This window comes from Mustelus asterias, chromosome 5, assembly GCF_964213995.1.
Source record: "Mustelus asterias chromosome 5, sMusAst1.hap1.1, whole genome shotgun sequence".
Lineage (NCBI taxonomy): Eukaryota > Metazoa > Chordata > Chondrichthyes > Carcharhiniformes > Triakidae > Mustelus > Mustelus asterias.
The window spans coordinates 105,528,321-105,555,302 of record NC_135805.1 but is presented as its reverse complement, the minus strand read 5'-3'; the positions used below and the strand labels follow the sequence as shown (position 1 = coordinate 105,555,302).

General features: G+C 44.0%; 1 protein-coding gene across 3 annotated transcripts; it reads left to right on the top strand.

Moving 5' to 3' along the window:
• rrm2 (ribonucleotide reductase M2 polypeptide) lies at positions 1 to 25,072 on the top strand. Of its 3 annotated transcripts, none has more exons than XM_078213143.1 (11): positions 1 to 65; positions 7,038 to 7,133; positions 7,229 to 7,303; positions 7,645 to 7,797; positions 10,113 to 10,229; positions 10,323 to 10,456; positions 10,543 to 10,637; positions 12,095 to 12,228; positions 15,547 to 15,651; positions 24,331 to 24,444; positions 24,526 to 25,072. In XM_078213143.1, exons 2-11 carry the CDS (start codon positions 7,050 to 7,052, stop codon positions 24,676 to 24,678), a joined length of 1,164 nt encoding a protein of 387 aa, XP_078069269.1. In that variant the 5' UTR covers positions 1 to 65; positions 7,038 to 7,049; the 3' UTR covers positions 24,679 to 25,072. The 3 variants fall into 3 exon arrangements, with proteins under 3 accessions (XP_078069269.1, XP_078069270.1, XP_078069268.1); XM_078213144.1 differs by lacking the exon at positions 1 to 65 and adding an exon at positions 6,233 to 6,251; XM_078213142.1 differs by lacking the exon at positions 1 to 65 and adding an exon at positions 6,818 to 6,916.
• Positions 25,073 to 26,982: the final 1,910 nt, after the last annotated feature.

The following is a 26,982-nucleotide window of genomic DNA, read 5'->3' as shown; positions in this document are numbered from 1 at the left end:
CAGAGGGGAGAAGAGGAGATTTTGATGCAGCGAGTGGTTATTGTTTGGAGTACACTACCCGTAAGGTGATAGAAACTGATTCATTAGTAACATTTAAAAGGTAATTGGATACTCACTTACATAGGAGAAATTAACAGAGAAATGGGGAAAAAAATTAATCAGATAACTTTAGCAAAGCTGACATGAACACAAAATTTGATTTTGATTTATTGTCACATGTATTAGTGAAAAGTATTGTTTCTTGCGCGCTATACCAACAAAACATACTGGTCATTGAGAAGGAGAGAGTGCAGAATGTAGTGTTACAGTTATAGCTAGGGTGTAGAGAAAGATCAACTTAATGCAAGGTAAGTCCATTCAAAAGTCTGATAACTGCAGGGAAGAAGCTGTTCTTGAGTTGGTTGGTACGTGTCCTCCGACTTTTGTATCTTTTTCCCGACGGAAGAAGGTGGAAGAGAGTATGCCCAGGGAACGTGAGGTCCTTAATTATTCTGGCTGCTTTTCCGAGGCAGCGGGAAGTGCAGGCAGTGTCAATGGATGAGAGGCTGGTTTGCGTGATGGACTGGGCTTCATTCATGACCCTTTGTAGTTTCTTGTGGCTCTATGCTGTACGATTATGATTTCATGATACGAGTCAATAGAATGCATTTCTCTGAGGGTCCCAGGGTGGCCGCCATTAGGACAACTGCCTCATCTGCAGCGAGGGCTGTAATTCTATTAAGGACATGGCTACATCCAATTTACATGTTCAATTTGAATAACTACCAGCTCAGCATCATCCTCACGAGGGAAAACTGACACAAAGAATGCATTCAGGATCGAAACAGGAGCAAATTCAATTTAAATTATACTAGGGTTGAAATCACTTGAGGTTTGCTCTTGTATCTTTTATCATTATCTGGTCCTCCTGATTAGGTTGTTGCCTTGCAATGATTCCTGATATTCACTAATCAATTACAATCAGCTATTAAGTGATACAGGTAAGATGATCAGTTTACTAACTCTTCTTTTTAGAAACAGGGGAAGAAACTATTAACAAGTTACCAAGGAGACAGAACAATAATTGACAACACCCCCTCCCCCCCAAACCCCCCCCCCCCCCCCCCCCCCCCCCCCCGCCCACCACATATACTGCTGAGGTGATTCCAATAGCTGTCAAAATCAAGTTTGCCATGGTATTGAATATTCCGAACTCATTGAAAAATTAACACCAGTTATTAAGTGTTTTTTGAGGTAGGTTTTGCCTCTTCTTTGAATTGACCCTTAATTCAAGAAGCAGCTGTAATGGTTAGCTTCACTCACTTATCAAGATAAGAAAGAAACATAAGGGACTTGTTACCTACATTTGATTGATTCTGCCACATATGCATTAATGTATTACATGGACTTATTGCCCTATGGAGCAGTGTTTTTGATCACTCATGCAGAGTAGTGTGATCACAGTATGCCTGAATTTTTTGCTGTGCTATTTCACATTGCCAATATTGATAGCACCATATCACCCTTGCCAATGATCTGTCTGACCAAAATACAATGGGAACTATGGGCTCTCAGAATCATCCTATTATGGTTGTCTATAATTATTCTTCAAATGAATTGAAATTGACCATGGCTGCATCTTGGAGTTTGGACCCCAATAACACAACTATGAGAGATTTCATGAGAGATGTTTCTATTGTACCTGTGACTTTTGTGGCTGAAGTAGCAGCAGATATATTTCTGATGTTTCAATCACAGTACAATTCAGCACAGGAACTCACCATTCAGCCCACCACTTTGCTTCAGTGTTTTTTTCCCCCTTAATCCATTTAGTCTAATCCCACTCTCCTACTGCAACAACATCTTGAATTGATATAACACCTTTAATGTAGTAAAATATCCAAGGCACTTAACAGGAATGTTATCAAATTAAAATTTGACACTCAGGCACATGAGATCTTGAAGGGATGCAGGGCTGGAGTAGGTTACAGAGATAGGGAGGTACAAGGCCATGGAGCGATTTGAAAACAACAATGCACTCCCCATACTCATTAATATTTCTCTTTTTCATGCAGCTAATACCTTTATAAAATGTCTGGGTTCTGCTTCAACATCAGTTGTAACAGAGAATTTCACAATGTGTAATGGGATTTTTCTAATCTATCATGACCTCTTTATAATTGTTGAACTTCTGTCAGGTCATCTTTTAACTTCCTCGCGGAAATATTCTAAATCCTCAAGTCTCTCCTTGGTAACTTTGAATCTATGCTGCACCATTTCCATTGATTTAATATCCTTTTCAGAATAAGTATTTCCCAAACTACACACAATATTCTCAAGTACAACTCGATAAGAACTATGTACGTGTTTGACATTGCCTCCTTGTTTCTGGATACCTCGAGAAACAAGCCAAAGATTTAAGTTGTCCTTTTTGTGACCATATAAATGCCTGCTTTTGTTTTTTTTTCCTAAATAAGCTACATGGCAGATGTTCCAGCATCCAGAATAAAAAGAATAAGAGACAAGGCTGAGGAATGAGTGCCAATTCACAATACAACTTTTCAGATTTATTGAGAGCCTTTTGAAAATGTGTTGCCATGTGCTCAGTAGCAGATTTCCACTTGTTGAAGATGGCATCAGATATCCGGCTTTTGACAGCTCCAATTACCCGGGCTTTATTTCACTGTTGTCTGCAAGGATGACTGTATGACTGCTGAAAATAATCTTGCTGCTGTGCCAAACAAACTCTCATAGCGGGATCATTAGTAAATGTATCTTTTGGGAAAAGGCAAAGCATGTGTAGAACTAGGCTATACACATCAGAAGGTTCTTGATTTAATCCTTGGTCTATCCTACAGCAGCTGGTTTCACCGAGGGAAGCATTGACCTTTCATTCCACCGAACAAAAGGACCGAAAAACCTCGTGTTTATATATTTGTATTCCAGAGCCTCAGGATGTCCAAAGCATCTTAAAGTGAATGAAGTTCTTTTGCAGGATTTCAATGATTTGTGTTTTAGACAACCAATCACTTTGTAGATTTGCTGTTGCAAGTCACGACTGATAAAACACATCTGCAGAGACAGATTTTTGCAGATATTCTGGCTGTACGCTGATGCTTATTTATAGCAAGCATAAGGGCTTGAAGTTCAGCCATTTCTTGCCCACATGGCTGTCTTCCAAATATCTGATCTAACCACCATGCATCAATTACTTAAGAATGTAAGACTTTATTTAAAGGTGAAATATTCATTAATAGGGGTTAACTGACTTTGATGTCACTTGTACGTCAATCAGTTCAGTGCTGTCAGCACAACTTTGTTAACAAACCATGCGCGGTACAGGGTGGGAGGTGCTACTTAAAGCAATACTCACCAATTCTCATGCAAAAATGCTGCAACTGCTAGGGAGATATTTTGCTGCAAAATTATCAAAGTTTAGCTAGTGAAATGACTTTAAAATCACCAGCTGCACAACTTTCTGAATTGTTAACATCCTTAAATCGATGGACTTCCTTCGTTGCATGGGGATCCTTCTGGCAGTTGGGCTCCAGCTAGGGGAAGAAGACCAGGTTTGCAACTGCAGGTGGACCAGTTAGAAGGAGGCAAGCTCATAGGAATCCTTATTCTCACAACAAATACTTGAGGTTCAGGACTACATATCTGCAATTCTCTGAGGAACAGTGTATAAGGAGGTTGTGCTGCCTCAGGAAGACTATCAGAGTGATCTTGCCACTTGCAACAAGACCTGCTACCCATAGCAAAAAGCTGGTATTGCAGTAATTCCGTCAGTCTAGGTCACTGCAGCCTGAATTTCTTTGCCTCTGGCATCTTCCGCCAGCAACAGGGTTTTTTTTTGTTATTTATTCGTTCATGAGATGTGGCCATTGCTGGCTAAGCCAGCATTTATTGCCCATCCTTAATTGCCCTTGAGAAGTTGCTGATGAGCTGCTTTCTTGTACAGCTGCAGTCCATGTGGTGTACACCCACAGTGCTGTTAGGGAAAGACCTGTAAAGACTCGCATTCCAACCATTATTTTGTAAATTGAGTTTGTGTCTTTATATGCCCTGTTTGTGAACAGAACTCCCACTCACCTGATGAAGGGGCAGCGCTCCAAGAGCTAGTGGCTTGTGCTACCAAATAAACCTTTTGGACTTTAACCTGGTGTTGTGAGACTTCTTACTGTGTTTACCCCAGTCCAACGCCGGCATCTCCACATCATTGCTGCATTTGGACATGGACTGCTTCTGTATCTGAGGAGTTGTAAATGGTTCTGAACATCGTGCAGTCATCAGTGAACATCCCCACTTCTGACTTTACGATGGAGCAAAGGTCATTGATGAAGCAGCTGAAGATTGTTGGGCCTTGGACACTGAGGAACTCCTACAGTGATGTTCTGAGACTGAGGTGATTGGCCTCCATCAACCACAGCTTCATTTTTGAGCTGCATGTAACTCCAATCAGTTGAGCGTTTTCCCGATTCCCATTGACTTCAGTTTCACGAGGGCCCCTTGATGACACATTTGATCAAATGGTGTCTTGATGGAGCAGTCGCTATTATCTCACCTTTTGAGTTCAGCTCTTTCATCTATGTTTGGGCCACGTAGTGTGGCAGAACCTAAACTGAGCATCAGTGATCAGGATATTGCTGAGTTAGTGCCGCTTGATAGCACTGTTGATGACCCAATTCATCACTTTGCTGATGATAGTAGACTGATGCGGGCATCAATTGATCAGGTTTGATTTGTCCTGCTTTTTGTAAGTAGGACATATCTGGGCAATTTTACATATTACCGGATAGATGCCAGTGTTGTAACTGTGCTGGAACAGTTTATATATGGGCGGCACGGTGGGCGGCACGGTAGCACAGTGGTTAGCACTGCTGCTTCACAGCTCCAGGGACCTGGGTTCGATTCCCGGCCTGGGTCATTGTCTGTGTGGAGTTTGCACATTCTCCTCGTGTCTGCGTGGGTTTCCTCCGGGTGCTCTGGTTTCCTCCCACAGTCCAAAGATGTGCGGGTTAGGTTGATTGGCCAGGTTAAAAATTGCCCCTTAGAGTCCTGAGATGTGTAGATTAGAGGGATTAGCGGGTAAATATGTGGGGGTAGGGCCTGGGTGGGATTGTGGTCGGTGCAGACTCGATGGGCCGAATGGCCTCCTTCTGCACTGTAGGGTTTCTATGATTTCTTCTATGATATATGTGTAACATGTGCAGTTTATGCTTGCATTAAGCAAATAACTAATACCCTGTTTGCTAACACTATAATGCAATGCACAACTGATATATAATTGCAAAGTATGCCAGGCGGACTGTGCCCATTTTACAATGCAGCAATCCTCCATGTATGTCCCCACAACACCCCATAACTGGCCTTGCCCATGCATAGCAAGTGACAGGTTCACTGCTTGGGATGTGGGCTATCCCCGAGACACTCAGCACAGGGATCCCCTCAAGAACCAACATTTATCTACAATCACATCCATATGCCAAAGAAAGTGAGTAGATAATTGAGTCCTCAAGCAATGCCTGGTGTCTTTCTCCCACATGACCCAGAATGAGTGTCCTGTATGATATTGTTCCAATGTACACTGTACAACATTGCTTGGATTGTGAAACCACAAGGAACCACCTTTGGACACCGTTGACTTTTGGTGCTCTGGTCACTAGATGGTGCTGAAAAACGCTATGGTCTTACTTTTAGCGAGGACTGTTAGACTTTGGTTTTTTTAAAATTTCAGATTTGTTTTGCTGGTTGAAAGAAAGTCAATTATAACTTCTGCGCGCGTTTCTAAATGTAATTACTTGAATATTGATCTGGAAAGAAGCATATTACATTATAGATGATGGACCATTCCCTCTATTATTGCACTAAAAATATTCATACTTTAAATGTTTAACAGTCAGTATTTTGTCCCGGGTTGTGAACGAATAGATTGATTGACGCAATTCAAATGTGTACACTAAAACCACGGGATTAAAACTCATCTGAAGAAAATCGATAAACGCTCCGGTTAAACCTGTACCGACCTTACAATGTCCGTCACTGTTCCTTTAATCATTTAATATTTAACCTAATAACTTCTTCAAGTTTGTATTACAATTTCCGTTTCTTAATTTGAAACTTTTAGAAAAATGTAATCGCGGTAAACGAACATCATTTAATAATATTTCAATTAAAAGTCGCGGTACTTAGCTTTAAAAATCGGAGGCGTTCACTTTATTTAAAATCGTTGAGTAATCCGGTAATGACTTTGCAAACTTTTGAAAGGAACGGTTAGTACCCGTTTAAAAAAATCGGAGGCGTTGACTTTATTTAAAACCGTTGAGCAATGACTTTGCAAGTTTTATTTTTAGAGGGACGGTTAGTGCCCGTTTGAAAATAAACTCTTGTATTTATTAGAATGTGAGGAGCCCGAAACCTTGAACACAGGTTTCTCTGGCTGGGTGGGTAAAGTTAACCTGGTGTTGTGAGACTTCTTACTGGGTAAAGTTTTGTGAGACTTCTTACTGGGTAAAGTTTTGCAGTGGTGTTAAGATGAGTTTTATTTTCCCGCCGCCCCGGGTTTGCCGTGTGCGCGGGGCGCGCTCTCCCTCCCCGGGCGCGCGCTCTCTCCCCGGGCGCGCTCTCCCTCCCCGGGCGCGCTCTCCCCAGGCGCGCTCTCCGCGCTCAAACCATCCCCAGCGGGAAATCGGAATTGCCGCCGAAGTTCGGCGGCCGCTGATTGGCCGGCGGGTGCTGGGTACATCACAATCGGGGCGGTCCCTTCCTTTGCCGATTGGCGGACGGGATTCCGCGCCAAATTCTGAAGGGTATTTGAGAGGTAAACTGGCGGGATAGCGGCGCACAGGGAGAGAGACTGACCTAGGCACTACAGCACAGAGACACTGACCCAGGCAGGAATCCAGTTCTACAGCACAGCAGGCCATCTCACACTCTGGTAGATTAGTGTCACTTTAACCTTTTATTTAGTTTTACTAAACTAGCTGGATAACCTAGCTAGTTCCTCTGATTTTGTACTTTAAGTACACACTTTAAAAACCCAATCAATCCGTCCACAGTTATCAAAAAAGATGTCAGTCCGCACACCTCTCGCAGTCAGGAATGAGAATGTCATCTCTGCACAGATCAGCAAGCTCTCTCTGAAGGAGAACACGGTGAGTGAAGGCGGGAGGTTAAGCTTTTTTGTTGTTGCAGAAAAGCCTTTAAACTCCAGTGGCGTTAACTGTTCCTCTTTTTCCCCCCTCTGCAGCCGCCTTCTTTGAATAGCACTCGAGTCCTGGCCAGCAAAACCGCTCGCAAGATCTTGGTGGAAGCCGATGTGAAGGTATTTTAGTGCAGAAGTTTTAATGTGAAGCTTAAAACAAAAAACTACTCTTCTCTCTTCCCCCCCCCCTTAATTAGTGCGCCAATTATATTCTGGCGCCAAATAACTTTCCTGGCTTCCCTATCCTCCACCCCAGGCTTACGGCAAGGAATTCCTTTCACTTTCCTGAGGGATGATTGTTTTCATTAAACTGACCATTACACATTTTTAAATAATTTAACATCAATGCTTTAAACTCGGGGTCACTTTGTTGGGATGAAGTGAATGGCGCCAAATGTAAATAAATGAAGTAGCGTTTTGTGACTTTGTAAGTTGATAAGCTTTTAACTTTTTGTTCGCAGGTGAAACCTGAAAAGTTGGATCATTCCTCGAGGTTAGCCGATGAGCCTTTGTTGAGGGAAAATCCGCGCCGTTTTGTTATCTTTCCTATTCAGTACCACGACATCTGGCGGATGTATAAGAAAGCAGAAGCTTCCTTTTGGACCGCAGAAGAGGTAGACCTGATAAAATCTCCATTCCGACAAACAGCGATTATTTAATCAATTTTGGTGTCTATTCTGTTTCATGAACTCCCCTATACAGAATGTCTTGAATTAAAGTGGCCCCTCTATAAATCCTCTGGCAATATTATCCCCGTAAGAGTTTTAACAACACCAGGCTAAAGTCCAACAGGTTTATTTGGTAGCAAATACCATTAGCTTTCGGAGTGCTGCTCCTTTATCAGATGGAGTGGAAATGTGCTCTCAAACAGGGCACAGACACAAAATCAATGTTATCCCAAACAGGCCACTAGGAGAGGGTGTCCTCTCTAACTCCTTGCTTTTAATTTCCTCATGCCTATTGCATAATGCCCAACTGCTTGAACAAAATGAAAAGCTCATTTGGGAACTCGGGCTGTTGGATAAAATACATTTTAATCCTGTCTGGAATATACTGTGGACACAGTTGGGTTAGTTACTGACCCTGTTGTCTGGTCAAACCTTTTCATTTGTTTCCACTTGGCTACTTTCCAACCTAATTGCCCAATGCTCCCACTCACTGACCTTCCCACACAAAGAAAATAACACAGGAACAGGCCCTTCTGGCCTCCAAGCCTGTGTGAATCATGATGCCTATACTTGGTCTGTATCCCTCTATTCCCTCCCTATTCATGTACCCATCCAGGTGCCTCTTAACTGTTGCTAATGTGCCTGCTTCCATTGCATTTGCTGGGAAATGATTTACATTGCTTTGCATCTGCCCTTCTGCAGTAACCCTATGCCATCCATGACCTTAACGTGGATGGTTGCATCAGTATCATGAGACCTTCACCAATATTTTAACTCAGCTGGTGCCACCTCTCCATCCTGACATGACGTTTTCATGCGTGGCTATACTTTCCACTGCCTTGTCTAAACCATTAGTGTTGATGTGACCATCTTCACCAAATGTCTCCCTACTTTTGGCACCTCTGACTTCATATCAACTTGCTTTGTTTCTGCTCATAAATGTATGATTCAGGGGCAGCCTCCCATCCACTGACTGTCTACACTTCCCGTTGCCACAGCAAAACAGCCAGCATAATTAAGGACCCCATGCACCCGGACATTCTTTTCCACCTTCTTCCTTCGGGAAAAAGATGCAAAAGTTTGAGGTCACGTACCAACCAACTCAAGAACAGCTTCTCCCCTGCTGCTGTCAGACTTTTGAATGGACTTATCTTGCATTAAGTTGATCTTTCTCTACACCCTAGCTATGGCTGTAACACTACATTCTGCACTGTCTCATTTCCTTCTCTATGAATGGTATGTTTTGTCTGTATAGCGCGCAAGAAACAATACTTTTCACTGTTAATACATGTGACAATAATAAATCAAATCAGAAGTAGGCTGTTCTGAATTCGCATAACCTGCTGAGAAAATTCTCATCGCCATCCTAAAGGAGTGACCCCCAATTTTCAAACTGATACCCCCAAGATGAGAAACATCCTTTCCTCCACCATCATATCAGGACCATTCAGGATCTTGTATACTTCAATCAAGGCACCCTCATTCTTCTTAACTTTAGTGGAAGCAAGCCCAATCTGTCTCGCCTTTTCGCATAAGGCTCCCTGTTTGTTCCAGGTATCAATTTAATAAATCTGAACCACCTTCAACAAACTTGCATCCAGTAGCATAACATCCTTTTTATGCAATTAAGACTTTTCATTAGTCTCAATTGCTTGCTGTACCTGCATACTGACTTTGTGATTCATGCTGTAAACCACCTGGATCCCTCTGCATCTTGAAATTCTGCGATTCTCATTTAAGTAATACTTCAATTCTTCTTGCCAAAGTGGACAACTTCACATTTCCCACATTATACTCGCATCTGCCAGATTTTTGCCCACTCACTCAACCTATTTAAACACCTGGATATGTCCTCTTCACAACATATTTCCTATATTTGGAGTTTGCTATCCACCCTTAACCTAGCCCCCCTCAGGTGGTGGCTGCTCCCATTGTCTCAATCACAGATAAGGGATGGAATTTTCCTGTCCTGCCCTCCACAGGAATTGTAGCGGGTGGAACAGGACCATGTGTGTGCGGCTGGAAAATCCAGCCCAAGCTCTTTGTAAATACATGGTGCTTCCCTTTCCCTCTGCGCTCCCACCTCCCAGTGTTCAGAATTCTGCAGTTACCAATATATTCGTGCTTGGAAGATAATAAAATCTACATTAGGACTCGTACTTTTGTAACAATTTGAGTCTCTCTCCCTGAATAGCAAACAAGGTTTTTTTTACTCATGAATTGTGTGCAATATGACTAATGAATGTAAATAACATTTATAGGTTGACCTATCAAAGGATCTCCAGCACTGGGATTCCCTGAAGTCTGAAGAGAAACACTTCATTTCTTATGTCTTGGCATTCTTTGCAGCAAGTGATGGCATTGTTAATGAAAACTTGGTAAGAATTTTTTGGCTGGAATTCCTTTCCTAGAGGGGCACTAGGCATCTTTGTTAGCTTTGGTGATCATATCGTCATTTTATTTGTCAACAGGTGGAACGTTTCAGTCAAGAAGTGCAAGTGACTGAAGCTCGCTGTTTCTACGGATTCCAGATCGCTATGGAAAATATTCACTCGGAAATGTACAGTCTCCTCATTGATACTTATATTAAGGATCCTAAGGAGAGGTAATTGGATTCTCTGCATGGGGTTCAAGATGCATAGACTATTCTATTCATTTAAGTATTTTAAAATCAATTATGTTTCTTCCTAGGGAGCATCTGTTCAATGCAATTGAAACTTTGCCCTGTGTGAAAGAGAAGGCTGACTGGGCACTGCATTGGATTGGTGACCGTCAAGCAACATTTGGTAAGCACAGTGAGAGTGTATTGTATGTGGAGGAGAAATAGACACTTTTTTATCAAGCTGTGTTCATCACTCTTCAACACATTGCATGTTTACTCCAGACAGCATCTACAATCCGGCAAATGGCACTAACCATTATGATTGAAATTGGTTACAAGGAAGGAGGTGGTGCCATAAATTCTAATGTCACTGGATTAGTAATCCAGGGACTCGGGCTAATGTTCAAGGGACAGGGGTTCAAATCTCACCAAGGCAGATGGTGGAATTTATTAATATATCTAGGATATAAGCTAGCCTCAGCAATCATGACCATCAAGCTATCATAGATTGTTGCAAAGACCCATCTAGTTCACTGTCCTTTAGTGAAGGAAATCTACAGTCCTAACCTGGTCTGACTGACATTTGACTCCAGACTCCGAGCAATGTGGTTGATCCTTCACTGCTGTCAGCAGTAGCCCCGCAAGCGTCTGTCAAGGGCAGTTGGGGGTGGGTAACAAATGCTGACCTTGCCAGTGAAAAGGCTTTAAGAAAAAAGGCACAATTTATATCACTGGTCTAAAAATGTGGTATGTGAATTGTAAGACATGCAAGTTGGGAGATGTCAATGCCCTGTGGAAGTCCTGACAAGTGCATGTGCTGAAATTCCCCAGCAAATTTAAACCAGCGATGGTATGTGCTACACAGGTTTCTCTAATTTCTCCAATATAATTCGAAGTGGGGACCTTGCACCAATGTGCAGAATTCACCTGCATGCTTGCTCTGAAAGTATTAGTTTAATGCCTAGCCTAACTGATCAGTCTGGATACCTGAACTGAGACACGAGTAACACCACACCAATCACACCCTCCCTGGACCATCAACTACTTACCCATACTAACTCGATCAATTACCTGAATATAGTGACTACTGTTGCAATAAGGGTATGTTTTCCCTGGCATTGGCTGGTCTCCAGTTTTGCCTGTGCTGACCCATTGTTGCTTCAACTGGGAACAGAGCTGGTTGAAGATTTGTGTAATGATTGCTACACAGAAATCTCCACATGCAGCATTAACACCGACTGCGTGACCTAGGCCCTGCAGTTTGCCAGGACGTTGTTAAATGCTGACAGTTACCATTGAACTATCCTCTTTCGTTTTATACCCCAGAAGCAACTAAGTCTATTCTGACTGCTTTCAATAGTAACAGTGCAAAGAGCTGATTAACATTGTACAACATCTCCATCAGCTGTTTAGTACAGACTTGACCAATTTTTAAACTGGATTCAGCATCCTAGAATTTGCCCCTTCAAAACCTTGTGCACTAAGGCGACAAATGAATTTTAACAAATGCGTTATTATGAATATGTCCCTTATGGTTGAAAGTATATTACTTTGGGATAATTTACTAAGCTTTCGATGAATATACTATTTTGATCATTATTATATAATGGTTTGATCACATTTGAATATTTTAATCACCAGGTGAGCGAGTCGTTGCATTTGCTGCTGTTGAAGGAATCTTTTTCTCCGGATCTTTTGCTGCTATTTTCTGGTTGAAGAAACGTGGTCTAATGCCTGGGTTAACATTCTCCAATGAACTTATTAGCCGAGATGAGGTATGACTGAGTTAGTTGTTCATCATGTGCATTCAAGTCTTGTGTTTTGGATTTGACCATAATTTGGTTAACATCGTTTCCCATTAGCACATTCTTGAGCTGCTCCCATTGGTGCTACTGTGCTTTCCTTTTGGTCTTCTCTGTTAATTAAGGAGAACATCAGGGCGGTAGTGAGAGATGATATAGGCTCTAAGGAGCAAAATGTGGAATCAATGTGGGTGAAGATAAGGAATAGTAAGGGGAAAAAGTCACTGGTGGGCGTAGTCTATAGGCCCCCAAATAATAACTTCAAGGTGGGGCGGGCTATAAACAAACAAATAACAGATGCATGTAAAAATGGAACAGCAATAATCATGGGGGATTTTAACCTCCACATTGTTTGGTTGACTCAAGTTGGACGCGGTGGACTTGAGGAAGAGTTCTTAAGAGTGCTGTCGCGATAGTTTCCTCGAACAGTATGTTACATAACCTACGAGGGAGCAAGCTATCTTGGATCTGGTCCTGTGTAATGAGACAGGTAAAATTAATGATCTCCTTGCGGGGGATCCTCTTGGAATGAGTGATCACAATATGGTTGAATTTCTAATACAGATGGAGGGTGAGAAAGTAGGGTCCCAAACCAGTGTCCTCTTTTTGAACAAGGGGGATTACAATAGGATGAGGATGGAGTTGGCTAATGTAGACTGGGAACACAGCCTAATTGGTGGGACAGTGGAGGATTTTTAAGGAGATTTTTCTCGGTACTCAGCAAAAATATATTCCAGTGAAAAAGGAGGAATGTAAGAAAAGGGATAACCAGCCATGGATAACTAAGGAAATAAAGGAGAGTATCAGATTAAAAACCAATGCATAGAGTGGCCAAAATTAGTGGGGAACTAGAAGATTGGGAAGGCTTTAAAAAAACAACAAAAAACTACTAAGAAAGCAATAAAGAAAGGAAAGATAGATTATGAAAGTAAACGAGCACAAAATATAAAAACTGATAGCAAAAGTTTTTACAAATATATCAAACGGAAAAGAGTGGCTAAAGTAAATGTTGGTCCCTTAGAAGATGAGAAGGGGGATTTAATAATAGGAAACGAAATGGCCGAGGCCTTAAACAAGTTTTTTGTGTCGGTCGTCACAGTGGAGGACACATAACATACCAATAATTGACGGTCATGGGACTGTAGGGGGTGAGGACCTTAAAACGATCACTATTACTAAAGAGGTAGTGCTGGGTAGGCTGATGGGACTGAAGATAGACAAGTCCCCTGATCCGGATGGAATGCATCCCAGGGTACTAAAAGAAACGGCAGAAGTAATAGCAAATGCATTAGTTGTAATTTATCAAAATTCACTGGACTCTGGGGAGGTGCCAGCTGATTGGAAAACAGCTAATGTAATGCCACTGTTTAAAAAAGGAGGTAGACAAAAGGCAGCTAACTACAGGCCGGTTAGCTTAACATCTTTAGTTGGGAAAATGCTGGAATCTATCATTAAGGAAGAAATAGCAGGACACCTGGAAAAGAATGGTTCAATCAAGTAGACATAGCATGGATTCATGAAGGGAAAGTCATGTTTGACTAATTTACTAGAATTATTTGAGGATATAACGAGGGGAACCGGTGGATGTGGTGTATTTAGATTTCCAGAAGGTATTTGATAAGGTGCCTCAAAAGGTTGCTGCATAAGATGAAGGTACACTGAGTTGGGGGTAAAGTGTTGGCGTGGATTGAGGATTGGCTATCTAACAGAAAGCAGAGAGTCGGAATAAATGGGTGCTTTTCCGGTTGGCAATCGGTGACTAGTGGCGTGCCGCAGGGATCGGTGCTGGGGCCTCAACTATTTACCATATACATAGACGATCTGGAGGAGGGGACCGAGTGTAGGGTAACAAAGTTTGCGGATGACACAAAGATGAGTGGGAAAAAAAATTGCGTGGAGGGCACAGTCTGCAGAGAGATTTGGATAGGCTGAGTGAGTGGGCAAGGATCTGGCAGATGGAGCATAACGTTGGTAAGTGTGAGGTTATCCACTTTGGAAGGAATAATAGTAAAATGGACTATTATTTAAACGGTGAAAAATTACAACATGCTACTGTGCAGAGGGACCTGGGGGTCCTTGTGCATGAATCACAAAAACTCAGTTTCCAGGTGCAGCAGGTAATCAAGAAGGCAAATGGAATGTTGGCCTTTATCGCGAAGGGGATGGAGTGTAAAAGCAGGGAGGTCTTGCTGCAACTGGACAGGGTACTGGTGAGGCCGCACCTAGAGTACTGTGTACAATTTTGGTCCCCTTATTTAAGAAAGGATATATTGGCTTTGGAGGGGGTACAGAGAAGGTTCACCAGGTTGATTCCGGAGATGAGGGGGTTAGCTTATGAGGAGAGATTGAGTAGACTGGGCCTGTACTCATTGCAGTTTAGAAGGTTGAAGGGAGATCTTATAGAGACATATAAGATAATGAAGGGGCTAGACAGGGTAGAAGCAGCGCGGTTATTGCCACTTGCAATGGAAACAAGACCTAGGGGGCATAGCCTCAAAATACGGGGGAGTCCATTTAGAACAGAGTTGAGGAGAACCTTCTTCTCCCAGATGGTAGTGAATCTTTGGAATTCTCTGCCCAATGAAGCAGTAGAGGCTACCTCGTTAAATATGTTTAAGTCACAGATTTTTAACCATTAAGGGAATTAAGGGTTATGGGGAGCGGGTGGGTAAGTGGAAATGAACCCACTATCAGATCAGCCATGATCTTATTGAATGGCGGAGCAGGCTTGAGGGGCTAGATGGCCTACTCATGCTCCTATTTCTTATGTTCAATTTGCAAACTCCTCACTTTTGTTGGCCAGTACTTATTGCCTGCTTCTGAAAGCATCATCTCTGGGGTAGGTTTTTGGGCTGCTTTTCTTTTTTCTCCACTTATTTCAGCTACTTGACTGGAGGGATGGCGAGTTTGCCAGTCTGACCTGTTTAGTGCCTGCATTGGCAGCTTACTGCACTGGTCATCAGTGAATCCCTCACTTTGTATCTTGTAAGATGGACTGATTTTGCAGCTCAATTAAGTATGTCTGCTTCTTTTGACCAGCTAATGCTTGCAATTTGGTGTTCTTTGAAAAAATTCACCCAGTTTAAATAAGTTTTCTGTCTAATCACAGAAGTATCTATAATGTAGTGACTCTGAAGTTTGAGATGGTTGAATATTTATGGGGCATTTCTAATCTGCTAAACTCAGTTTTTGTATTGTGGCTGTATGATGTACCATTACACACAGTCGTATGTGTTCTCAGTTCTCAATACATTGCAATTTGAATTTTTTTCATCACCTCTAATGTTACAGGGTCTACATTGTGACTTTGCATGTCTGATGTTTAAGCACTTGGTACACAAACCATCAGAAGAGAGAGTGCGGGCAGTTATTCAGAATGCTGTTGAAATTGAACAGGTAATTGTTATTTTTGACCTTCTGAACTGCAAAGTAGAAATTGACACTTTCTGAAATGGTAATTTCTTTATTGAAGCACACCTAGCCCTGCTACTTTACTTGGGTCTGGATCCCAGCACCATATTACTGATTCATAGAAACCTTACAGGACAGAAAGAGGCCATTCGGCCCATCGAGTCTGCACCGACCACAATCCCACCCAGGCCCTACCCCCATATCCCTACATATTTTACCCACTAATCCCTCTAACCTACGCATCTCAGGACACTAAGGGGCAATTTAAGCATGGCCAAACAACCTAACCCGCACATCTTTGGAATGTGGGAGGAAACCGGAGCACCCAGAGGAAACCCACGCAGACACTAGGAGAATGTGCAAATTCCACACAGACAGTGACCTAAGCCGGGCATCGAACCCAGGACCCTGGAGCTGTGAAGCAGCAGTGCTAACCACTGTGCTACCGTGCCGCCCGCATGGCGGTAATAGAACAAAGAACAGTACAGCACAGGAAACAGGCCCTTCGGCCCTCCAAGCCTGTGCCGCTCCTTGGTCCAACTAGACCAATCGTTTGTATCCCTCCATTCCCAGGCTGCTCATGTGACTATCCAGGTCAGTCTTAAACGATGTCAGCGTGCCTGCCTCCACCACCCTACTTGGCAGCGCATTCCAGGCCCCCACCACCCTCTGTGTAAAAAAACATCCCTCTGATATCTGAGTTATACTTCGCCCCTCTCACCTTGAGCCCGTGACCCCTCGTGATCGTCACCTCCGACCTGGGAAAAAGCTTCCCACTGTTCACCCTATCTATACCCTTCATAATCTTGTACACCTCTATTGGATCTCCCCTCATTCTCCGTCTTTCCAAGGAGAACAACCCCAGTCTACCCAATCTGTACCCCGAAACCCCCATCGCTCAACTCCCCACCCTGACACCCCCACACACACAGCGTCTCTCCCTCACTGTACCCCGAAACCCCCATCGCTCAACTCCCCACCCTGACACCCCCACACACACAGCGTCTCTCCCTCACTGGACCCCCGAACCCCCATCGCTCAACTCCTCACCCTGAAACACTCACACCCCCTCCCTCACCGTGCCCCTCACCCCCCTCCCTCACCGACCGCCCTCCCCGACCGCGCCCTTCACCCCCTCCCTCAATACGCCACTCACCTCCCTCACTCCCCATCCTCACCACGCCCCTCACTCCCTTCCCTCACCGCGCCCTCACCCCCCTCCCTGACCACGCCCTTCACCCCCTCCCTCACCACGCCCCTCACCCCCCTCCCTCACTCCCCTCCCTGTTGGGTAAGGTGTTGGTCACACCCGGTGATAATACACCGCGCACTTTTGAAGCTCTCTGGAACGTTTCAAGGATTGTACAAATCTTTCAGCCAACCCATTGGTTGATGGATATGACGGAGGCTTTAATCCTCAAACTCCTGTGAATAAAACTGAACGGTTGTCATTAACAAGCTGCGCCTTTTCACAAACGATTTCAGCGACTTTTCCCCCTGGTTTTTTTCAGATGTTGTCAACCTCACGCTAATTTCTGGCCACTCTGAGTGTGCATCAACTCTCTTTACAAACATGTCACCCTCAAACCAAGCGGCACAATCTATATGCAGTGTTTCAGCCAATCACAATGCTGCTGTCTTTCTTATTGGTGCACAGGAAGGGTATTCTCCAATCTTTCTGCAATCTCAGCATCAAGACCGGCCACTAAAAATAACTACAGCACTAATCCCTTCATCCAGACTATAACTACAGTACTAATCCCATCATCCAGACTATAACTACAGTACTAATCCCTTCATCCGGACTATAACTACAGTACTAATCCCTTCATCCAGACTATAACTACAGTACTAATCCCTTCATCCGGACTATAACTACAGTACTAATCCCTTCATCCGGACTATAACTACAGCACTAATCCCTTCATCCGGACCATAACTACAGCACTAATCCCTTCATCCGGACCATAACTACAGCACTAACCCCTTAATCCAGACTATAACTACAGTACTAATCCCTTCATCCAGACTATAACTACAGCACTAATCCCTTCATCCGGACGATAACTACAGCACTAACCCCTTCATCCAGACTATAACTACAGCACTAATCCCTTCATCCAGACTATAACTACAGCACTAATCCCTTCATCCAGACTATAACTACAGTACTAATCCCTTCATCCAGACTATAACTACAGCACTAACCCCTTCATCCAGACTATAACTACAGTACTAATCCCTTCATCCAGACTATAACTACAGTACTAATCCCTTCATCCAGACTATAACTACAGTACTAATCCCTTCATCCAGACCATAACTACAGCACTAATCCCTTCATCCGGACTATAACTACAGTACTAATCCCTTCATCCAGACCATAACTACAGTACTAATCCCTTCATCCAGACTATAACTACAGCACTAATCCCTTCATCCAGACTATAACTACAGTACTAACCCCTTCATCCGGGCTATATCTACAGTACTAATCCCTTCATCCAGACTATATCTACAGTACTAATCCCTTCATCCAGACTATAACTACAGCACTAATCCCTTCATCCGGACTATAACTACAGTACTAATCCCTTCATCCAGACCATAACTACAGTACTAATCCCTTCATCCAGACTATAACTACAGCACTAATCCCTTCATCCAGACTATAACTACAGTACTAACCCCTTCATGCGGGCTATAACTACAGTACTAATCCCTTCATCCAGACTATATCTACAGTACTAATCCCTTCATCCAGACTATATCTACAGTACTAATCCCTTCATCCAGACTATAACTACAGTACTAATCCCTTCATCCAGACCATAACTACAGTACTAATCCCTTCATCCGGACCATAACTACAGTACTAATCCCTTCATCCAGACTATAACTACAGCACTAATCCCTTCATCCAGACTATAACTACAGTACTAATCCCTTCATCCAGACCATAACTACAGTACTAATCCCTTCATCCAGACTATAACTACGTACTAATGCCTTCAGTAAGAAGTCTCACAACACCAGGTTAAAATCTGCCAAAGCAATCTCATGTCTTCTTTTAGCCCTCCTGATTTCCCTCTTAAGTAGCTTCTTAGAACAGAGAACATAGAACAGTACAGCACAGAACAGGACCTTCGGCCCACGATGTTGTGCTGAGCTTTATCTGAAACCAAGATCAAGCTATCCCACTCCCTATCATCCTGGTGTGCTCCATGTGCCTATCCAATAACCGCTTAAATCTTCCTAAAGTGTCTCACTCCACTATCACTGCAGGCAGTCCATTCCACACCCCAACCACTCTCTGCATAAAGAACCTACCTCTGATATCCTTCCTGTATCTCCCACCATGAACCCTATAGTTATGCCCCCGAGTTACCGCTCCATTCACCCGAGGAAATAGTCTTTGAACGTTCACTCTATCTATCCCCCTCATCATCTTATAAGCCTCTATCAAGTCTCCTCTCAACCTCCTCTGCTCCAAAGAGAAAAGCCCAAGTTCCCTCAACCTTTCCTCATAAGACCTACCCTCCAAACCAGGCAACATCCTGGTAAATCTCCTCTGCACTCTTTCCAGTGTCTCCACATCCTCCTTGTAGTGAGGTGACCAGAACTGCACACAATATTCCAAATGCGGTCTCACCAAGGTCCTGTACAGTTGCAGCAAAGCCCCACGGCTCTTAAACTCCAACCCCCTGTTAATAAAAGCTAACACACTATAGGCCTTCTTCACAGCTCTATCCACTTGACTGGCAACCTTTAGAGATCTGTGGATATGGACCCCTAAGATCTCTCTGTTCCTCCACAGTCTTCAGAACCCTACCTTTGACCCTGTAATCCACATTTAAATTAGTCCTACCAAAATGAATCACCTCACATTTATCAGGGTTAAACTCCATTTGCCATTTTTAGCCCAGCTTTGCATCCTATCTATGTCTCTTTGCAGCCTACAACAGCCCTCCACCTCATCCACTACTCCACCAATCTTGGTGTCATCAGCAAATTTACTGATCCACCCTTCAGCCCCCTCCTCTAAGTCATTAATAAAAATCACAAAGAGCAGAGGACCAAGCACCGATCCCTGCGGCACTCCGCTAGCAACCTGCCTCCAGTCCGAAAATTTTCCATCCACCACCACCCTCTGTCTTCGATCAGACAGCCAGTTACCTATCCAATCGGCCAACTTTCCCTCTATCCCACACCTCCTCACTTTCATCATAAGCCCACCATGGGGGACCTTATCAAACGCCTTACTAAAATCCATGTATATGACATCAACTGCCCTACCTTCATCAACACACTTAGTTACCTCCTCAAAAAATTCTATCAAATTTGTGAGGCACGACTTGCCCTTCACGAATCCGTGCTGACTATCCCGGATTAATCCGCATCTTTCTAAATGGTCGTAAATCCCATCTCTAAGGACCTTTTCCACCAATTTACCAACCACCGAAGTAAGACTAACTGGTCTATAATTACCAGGGTCATTTCTATTCCCTTTCTTAAATAGAGGAACAACATTCGCCATTCTCCAGTCCTCTGGCACCATCCCCGTGGACAGCGAGGACCCAAAGATCAAAGCCAAAGGCTCTGCAATCTCATCCCTTGCCTCCCAAAGAATCCTAGGATACATTTCATCAGGCCCAGGGGACTTATCGACCTTCAGTTTATTCAAAACTGCCAGGACATCCTCCCTCCGAACATCTATTTCCTCCAGCCTATTAGCCTGTAACACCTTCTCTTCCTCAAAAACATGGCCCCTCTCCTTGGTGAACACTGAAGAAAAGTATTAATTCACCTCGCCTATCTCTACTAACTCCATACACAAGTTCCCACTGCCGTCCTTGACCGGCCCTAACCTCACCCTGGTCATTCTTTTATTCCTCACATAAGAGTAAAAAGCCTTGGGGTTTTCCTTGATCCGACCCGCCAAGGACTTCTCGTGTCCCCTCCTAGCTCTCCTAAGCCCCTTTTTCAGCTCATTCCTTGCTAACTTGTAACCCTCAATCGAGCCATCTGAACCTTGTTTCCTCATCCCAACATAAGCTTCCCTCTTCCTTTTCACAAGACATTCCACCTCTTTCGTGAACCATGGTTCTCTCACTCGGCTATTTCCTCCCTGCCTGACAGGGACAAACCTATCAAGGACATCCAGTATTTGTTCCTTGAAAAAGTTCCACTTTTCATTAGTTCCTTTCTCTGACAGTTTCTGTTCCCAACTTATGCCCCCTAATTCTTGCCTAATCGCATCATAATTACCTCTCCCCCAATTGTAAACCTTGCCCTGCCGTACGGCCCTATCCCTCTCCATTGCAATAACAAAAGACACCGACTTGTGGTCACTATCTCCAAAGTGCTCTCCCACAACCAAATCTAACACTTGGCCCGGTTCATTTCCCAGTACCAAATCCAATGTGGCCTCACCTCTTGTCGGCCTATCCACATATTGTGTCAGGAAACCCTCCTGCACACACTGCACAAAAACTGCCCCCTCCGAACTATTTGACCTAAGGTTCCAATCAATATTTGGAAAGTTAAAGTCCCCCATGACAACTACCCTGTGACCCCCACACATATCCATAATCTGCTTAGCAATTTCTCCCTCCACATCTCTATTACTATTTGGGGGCCTATAGTCAACTCCTAACAACGTGACCGCTCCTTTCCTATTTCTAACCTCAGCCCATATTACCTCAGTGTGCAGATCCCCCTCGAAGTGCCTTTCCGCAGCCGTTAAACTATCTTTGATTAACAATGCCACTCCTCCACCTCTTTTACCAGCTTCCCTACACTTAGTGAAACATCTATACCCCGGAACGTCCAACAACCATTCCTGTCCTTGTTCTACCCACGTCTCCGTAATGGCCACAACATCGTAGTCCCAAGTACCAATCCACGCCCCAAGTTCATCTACCTTGTTCCGGATGCTCCTTGCATTGAAGTAGACACACTTCAACCCACCTTCGTGTCTACCGGTACCCACCCTTGACCCTGATACCTTCCCCAATACCTCACCACCCTCACTGACCTCTGGACTACAACTCCTTTTCCCACTCCCCTGACAAATTAGTTTAAACCCCACTGAAGAGCCGTAACAAATTTCCCTCCTAGGATATTGGTGCCCCTCTGGTTCAGGTGCACCCCGTCCTGTTTGTACAGGTCCCACCTTCCCCAGAATGTGTTCCAATTATCCACGTATCTGAAACCCTCCCTCCTACACCATCCCTGCAACCACATGTTTAACTGCACTCTCTCCCTGTTCCTCAACTCGCTATCACGTGGCACCGGCAACGTACCAGAGATGACCACATGTTTTGTCTTGGCTCTCAGCTTCCAGCCCAGCTCCAGAAATTCCTGCTTTAAATCCCCGTCCCTTCCCTTACCTATGTCATTGGTACCAATGTGTACCACGACTTGTGACTGTTTCCCCTCCCCCTTCAGAATCCGGAAAACACGGTCCGAGACGTCACGGACCCTGGCATCCGGTAGGCAACATACCATCCGTGAGTCTCTTTTGCTGCCACAGAACCTCCTATCTATCCCTCTAACTAACGAGTTCCCAATAACTATTGCCCTCCTGCTCTCCCCCTTACCCTCCCGAGCCACAGAGACGGACACAGTGCTGGAGATCCTCCCACTGCGGCTCACCACTGGTATGTCATCCCCCTCAACCGTATCCAAAGCGGAATACTTGTTGCTAAGGGGAACGACCACTGGGGATCCCTGCACGGACTGCTTCCTCCCAGCCCCTCTCACCGTCACCCATCTGTTTTCATTCCTCGGAGTAACTGTATTCCTAAAGCTTCTGTCTATGGCCACCTCTGCGTCCCTAATGATCCTAAGTTCATCCAACTCCAGCTCCAGTTCCCTAACACAGTTTTGGAGGAGCTGTAGATGGGTGCACTTCCCACAGGTGTAATCAGCAGGGACACTGTCGTCGTCCCTCACCTCAAACATAGTGCAAGAGGAACATAGCACTGCCTGCACACCCATCCCCTCTAGATACCTTGCCAGTACCAGGTAGAAACAGCAAAAATGAATTTAAACTTACCCCTGCTCGCCCTTTCTGCTTAAGCCCTGTGAGCCAAAGCCTTATAGCTCACACTCTGCTTCCCACTCACTCCACTGCCCGCTCCCGACGCTGCCCGCTGTATACTGCAGCCTACCTTTTATACTTCATGCGCTTAAAAAACCCTTCCCAGACTCCTTAGAAGCCCACTTCCAGTTTTCACTTTAAACTTAAAATACTACTGCAAAAGTAAAGGCCAAAAAAAACACACACTAGCTGACTAATTAAATAAATAAACAATTCAGTTAATCTCTCACCAGCACTGCTGCCTCCAATCACTCCCTCTCAGCTTGCTCCAGTGGAACAATCTTACCAAGGTGTGACGTTAGTGAACCTTACCAAGGTGTGACGTTAGTGAACCTTTGCTGCTTCAATGGTTTAAATGGGGTTTTGGTTATTTTTACTCTGGGCCTCAGGAACTTTCTGGGATTTGTTATATGGTGCTGCATTGTTTGGGGGGTGGGGGGAGGAGGGGTGAGGAGACTGGTTGATAGATCATGTGACAATCCTTTTCACAGTATACTCATACAGGTGACAATAAATCAAATCAAATAACAGCTTCCACCCTTTTTAGTTTTTACCTGGTCTTCTAAAGCATGATCTTTAATCGTGTTATTGATTTCCCCAGCCTTCTGATATTCAAAGTGTGAGAATCCACTCGGGTTTCCCTTCCAATTTACAACTTCTCAGTGAAACAAAATCTAGACTCGTCAAGGTTGTGTGTGTAATATCTGAGCGATGTTAGCGGTTGTGGGCTTTAAACAAAAGATGTGGCTTTCACACACAGACCCAAACTAACAACAATAGATTTACTGTCAGACATCTGTACAAACTAAAATAGCAGCCTGTAAAACACCGTAATGACATCACCATCAAATCATGTGACCCATTCTTAAAGTAATCCAACAACTACTTTGTATAACAGCCTGAGCCTTCCCATACACACTGCACTGAGCGCCACTCCATGTTAGCCCATCAGTGCCGCAGGGGGCCCTGTCCCCCACACCTCAGTGCCGCAGGGGGCCCTGTCCCCCACACCTCAGTGCCACAGGGGGCCCTGTCCCCCACACCTGTGTCACCTCACTAATGTGCTGTAATTTTCAAATAGGTGAGGTTAGTGGCACCTGGTGCCACATGGAGATTGGAACCAACTCTGGACTGCAATGCTCAAGGCAGATGGCAGCCAGGACAGAGCTTGCAGGCAGGAGATCAATGAACCTGCACTATCATGTGCATAAGACTCCTGACATGCAGCTGGTCTTCACTTGGATTAACTGTTAACAAGCCATTCATTGGAAGACAGTAGTTTTCCCGCTCTTCCACTACCCTCTCTGAAAATGGCAGTTTTTCCAAATTAATCCTGTGGAATCTGTAACTTGTACCTCTAGAAGCACCCTCGCTCACCTGATGAAGGAGCAGTGCTCAAAGCTCGTGATACCAAATAAACCTGTTGGACTTTAACCTGGTGTTGTGAGACTACTTACTCTGGAAGCATGGATGAAGTGTATTTTACTATAGGATGAACAGAATTGGTAGAATGATGCAATGATGTGAGGGTTTAAGTGTTAAATGTTTTTCTTTTCCAGGAATTTCTGACCAAATCTTTGCCTGTAAACTTGATTGGGATGAACTGCACCTTAATGAAACGTTATATTGAGTTTGTAGCTGACCGCTTGATGTTGGAACTGGGTTTCAGTAAGGTACGTTGTAACTAGATTAAATCTACATGGCCAAATTCAACGAGAAGGAACCAAGTTAATGACTTGTGTTTCTTTTTATAGATCTATAAAGCTGACAATCCATTTGACTTCATGGAGAACATTTCTTTGGAAGGCAAGACTAACTTTTTTGAAAAGCGAGTTGGAGAGTACCAGAGAATGGGTGTGATGGCTAAGACAGCTGACAATGCATTCACACTGGATGCTGACTTTTGAAAGGACTTGGTGATTTGCATACATCTGATGCAAAGTGGATGGGGGGAAACCCCGCTTGAGCTGGTGGTCCTGTGGGCTTTATCACTAACTTGTATGATCTACATTTCAGAATTAGTGAATTGCACATTGTCTTTCGATAGGCTTCAGAGCTAGGTGGAAGATTCCACATTACCTCCGGATATGTGATTATAAAATTGCATAGTTTACAACAATCAAAACTACATTGGTGCAGGCCGTATTAATGGCTCAGGAACATTTTGGTTATGCAATGGTATTAAGGATCAGAATGGTTTCAGCCGCCAAGGTGTTTGTTTAATAGGCGTTGGTTTTTAGTTTTAAAACTGTACATATTTTAATGAAAATGCACTTTCTGAATAAAATTCAAAACCTCTTACTTTACGGTGCTTTCTTTCACTGGCCAGTTTTTAGTGTGCAGTAGGATGTTTAGATTGATTGGGTAGAAAAGAGTGACACTCAGTAGGATAACTAATGAAGGTGGGTGCTTTCCACTTTTGACAAAGGTTTAATAGATGGTAAGCCTTCCTAGTTTGCTCGCCCATTCAAAAAGATCATGGATCCCCTTCCCACACTATCCCTTAATTCCCATAGTATCTAAACATCCACTTTGCCTTGGTTGCTCAATGACTTGGCATCCAGCATTCTTTATGTCAGGGTGGGATGGAGAGTTCTCTGGAGCTTGTGAAATTTTCCTACCCTGTTACTGTGTCCTTAATGATAAATTAAAATAGGAGTTAATGCTGGAAATACCGAGCAGGTCTTTCAGCATCTGGTAAAGCAGTAGGGGGTGATTCTCCCAAAAATAATTCTAAAAGTGTCAAATTTGTATAACTGGAGTAAATCGCATTGTTTTTTTTTCAGTGGGAGTTTTTAGAGAAGAATCTTTGGCACGCTGCACTGCTGAGTGCATTAGCATGAATCATGTACAAGATCTGTGGGTAGGGCCTATTCCCACCCAGGAAGCTGGCAGCATAGGGCTGAGTGGGTATGCACCCATCTGTTAGTGCATGCACAGTGGCCCCTGTCTGCTGGCCTCCCGATTGCTGGCCAGCCCCACAACGCCTCAACCCTCCCCCACCCCACCACCAATCCTGACTGCACAAATTGTTCCCTTGGCACTGCCCCATGCCCAGTGGGCAGTGCCAAGGTGCTCCTTGGGCAGTGCAGAGGGCATCGCTGCCCAACCCTCTGGGGGCCCACAGTTGGCACCCCCCTCATTCCAGTGGGGTCGGGCCACTAGTTCCCCGCAAGTGGGGAGCTACAGTAATCCCTGCTGGAGTGAAATACTCCTGGCTGTGGGTGGAGTGATGTAAAGAGAGGCTAGCAGGCCCGGAGATTTCAATCCGAGGCCCATTGATGTCATTTAAAACATGCAAATCAAATCCTGTGCTGGGAGATGTGCTTGGGGCTGGATGCCCAGCGTGGATCATGTTAATCCGGTGCCATCCAAATTCCCAGGACTAAAAAATCAGTGCAGTGGGATGGGAGAATTGCTCCTTTTAATATTTCAGACCTGTAACCTTAAATTGGAAATGTAGTTGGTTTTGACCAAAGGAAGGGTGTGCGGAGGAAGAACAAAAGGGAAGGTGTGATGAATGAAATTAAATAATGGTGCAAGATCAAAGTGAGTGGTGATATGAGACCTGGAAGAGATGAATAGCAGGATAGATTTATCTGAACACACAGTAAAGAATAAAGTAGAAACCAGAAAAGAAAATTGGCAGATAAATAAAACTTGCATGATTTTGAATGCAATGCAATTTTCTGGCATGTTTCCTGATTACATCGTGTTCAGTACATAGACATTGAAGCTGTCTGCCTGCATACAACAAAACCTAGACAAAATTCATGCTTGGGTTGAAAAGTGACAAGTAACAGTGCCATGTTAGTCCCAGGCAATGACCATCTCCAACATGAGAATCTAACCACATCTGACTGGCTCTAATCTCTCGCCACAGATGCAATGTTTCAAGTCCAGATGACCCATTGTCAGAACATTTCTGACAAAGGCTCATCTAGACTCAAAACGTTGCCTCTATTTTCTTGTTAAAGATGCTGTCAGCCCTGCTGAGATTTCCTGTTTCAGATTCCAGCATCTGCAGTTTTTTTACTTTTATTTAAGAAAAACTAACCATTGCCCCATGACATTCAATGGCATTGATATCCTTATCAACATTGCCCCGCCAAAAGACTTTCTGCTATTTACAAGTCAGGAGTAAGAAGTCTCCAACATCAGGTTAAAGTTGGAACCACAAACTTTTGGGGGATTGCTCCTCCTTTGCCTGA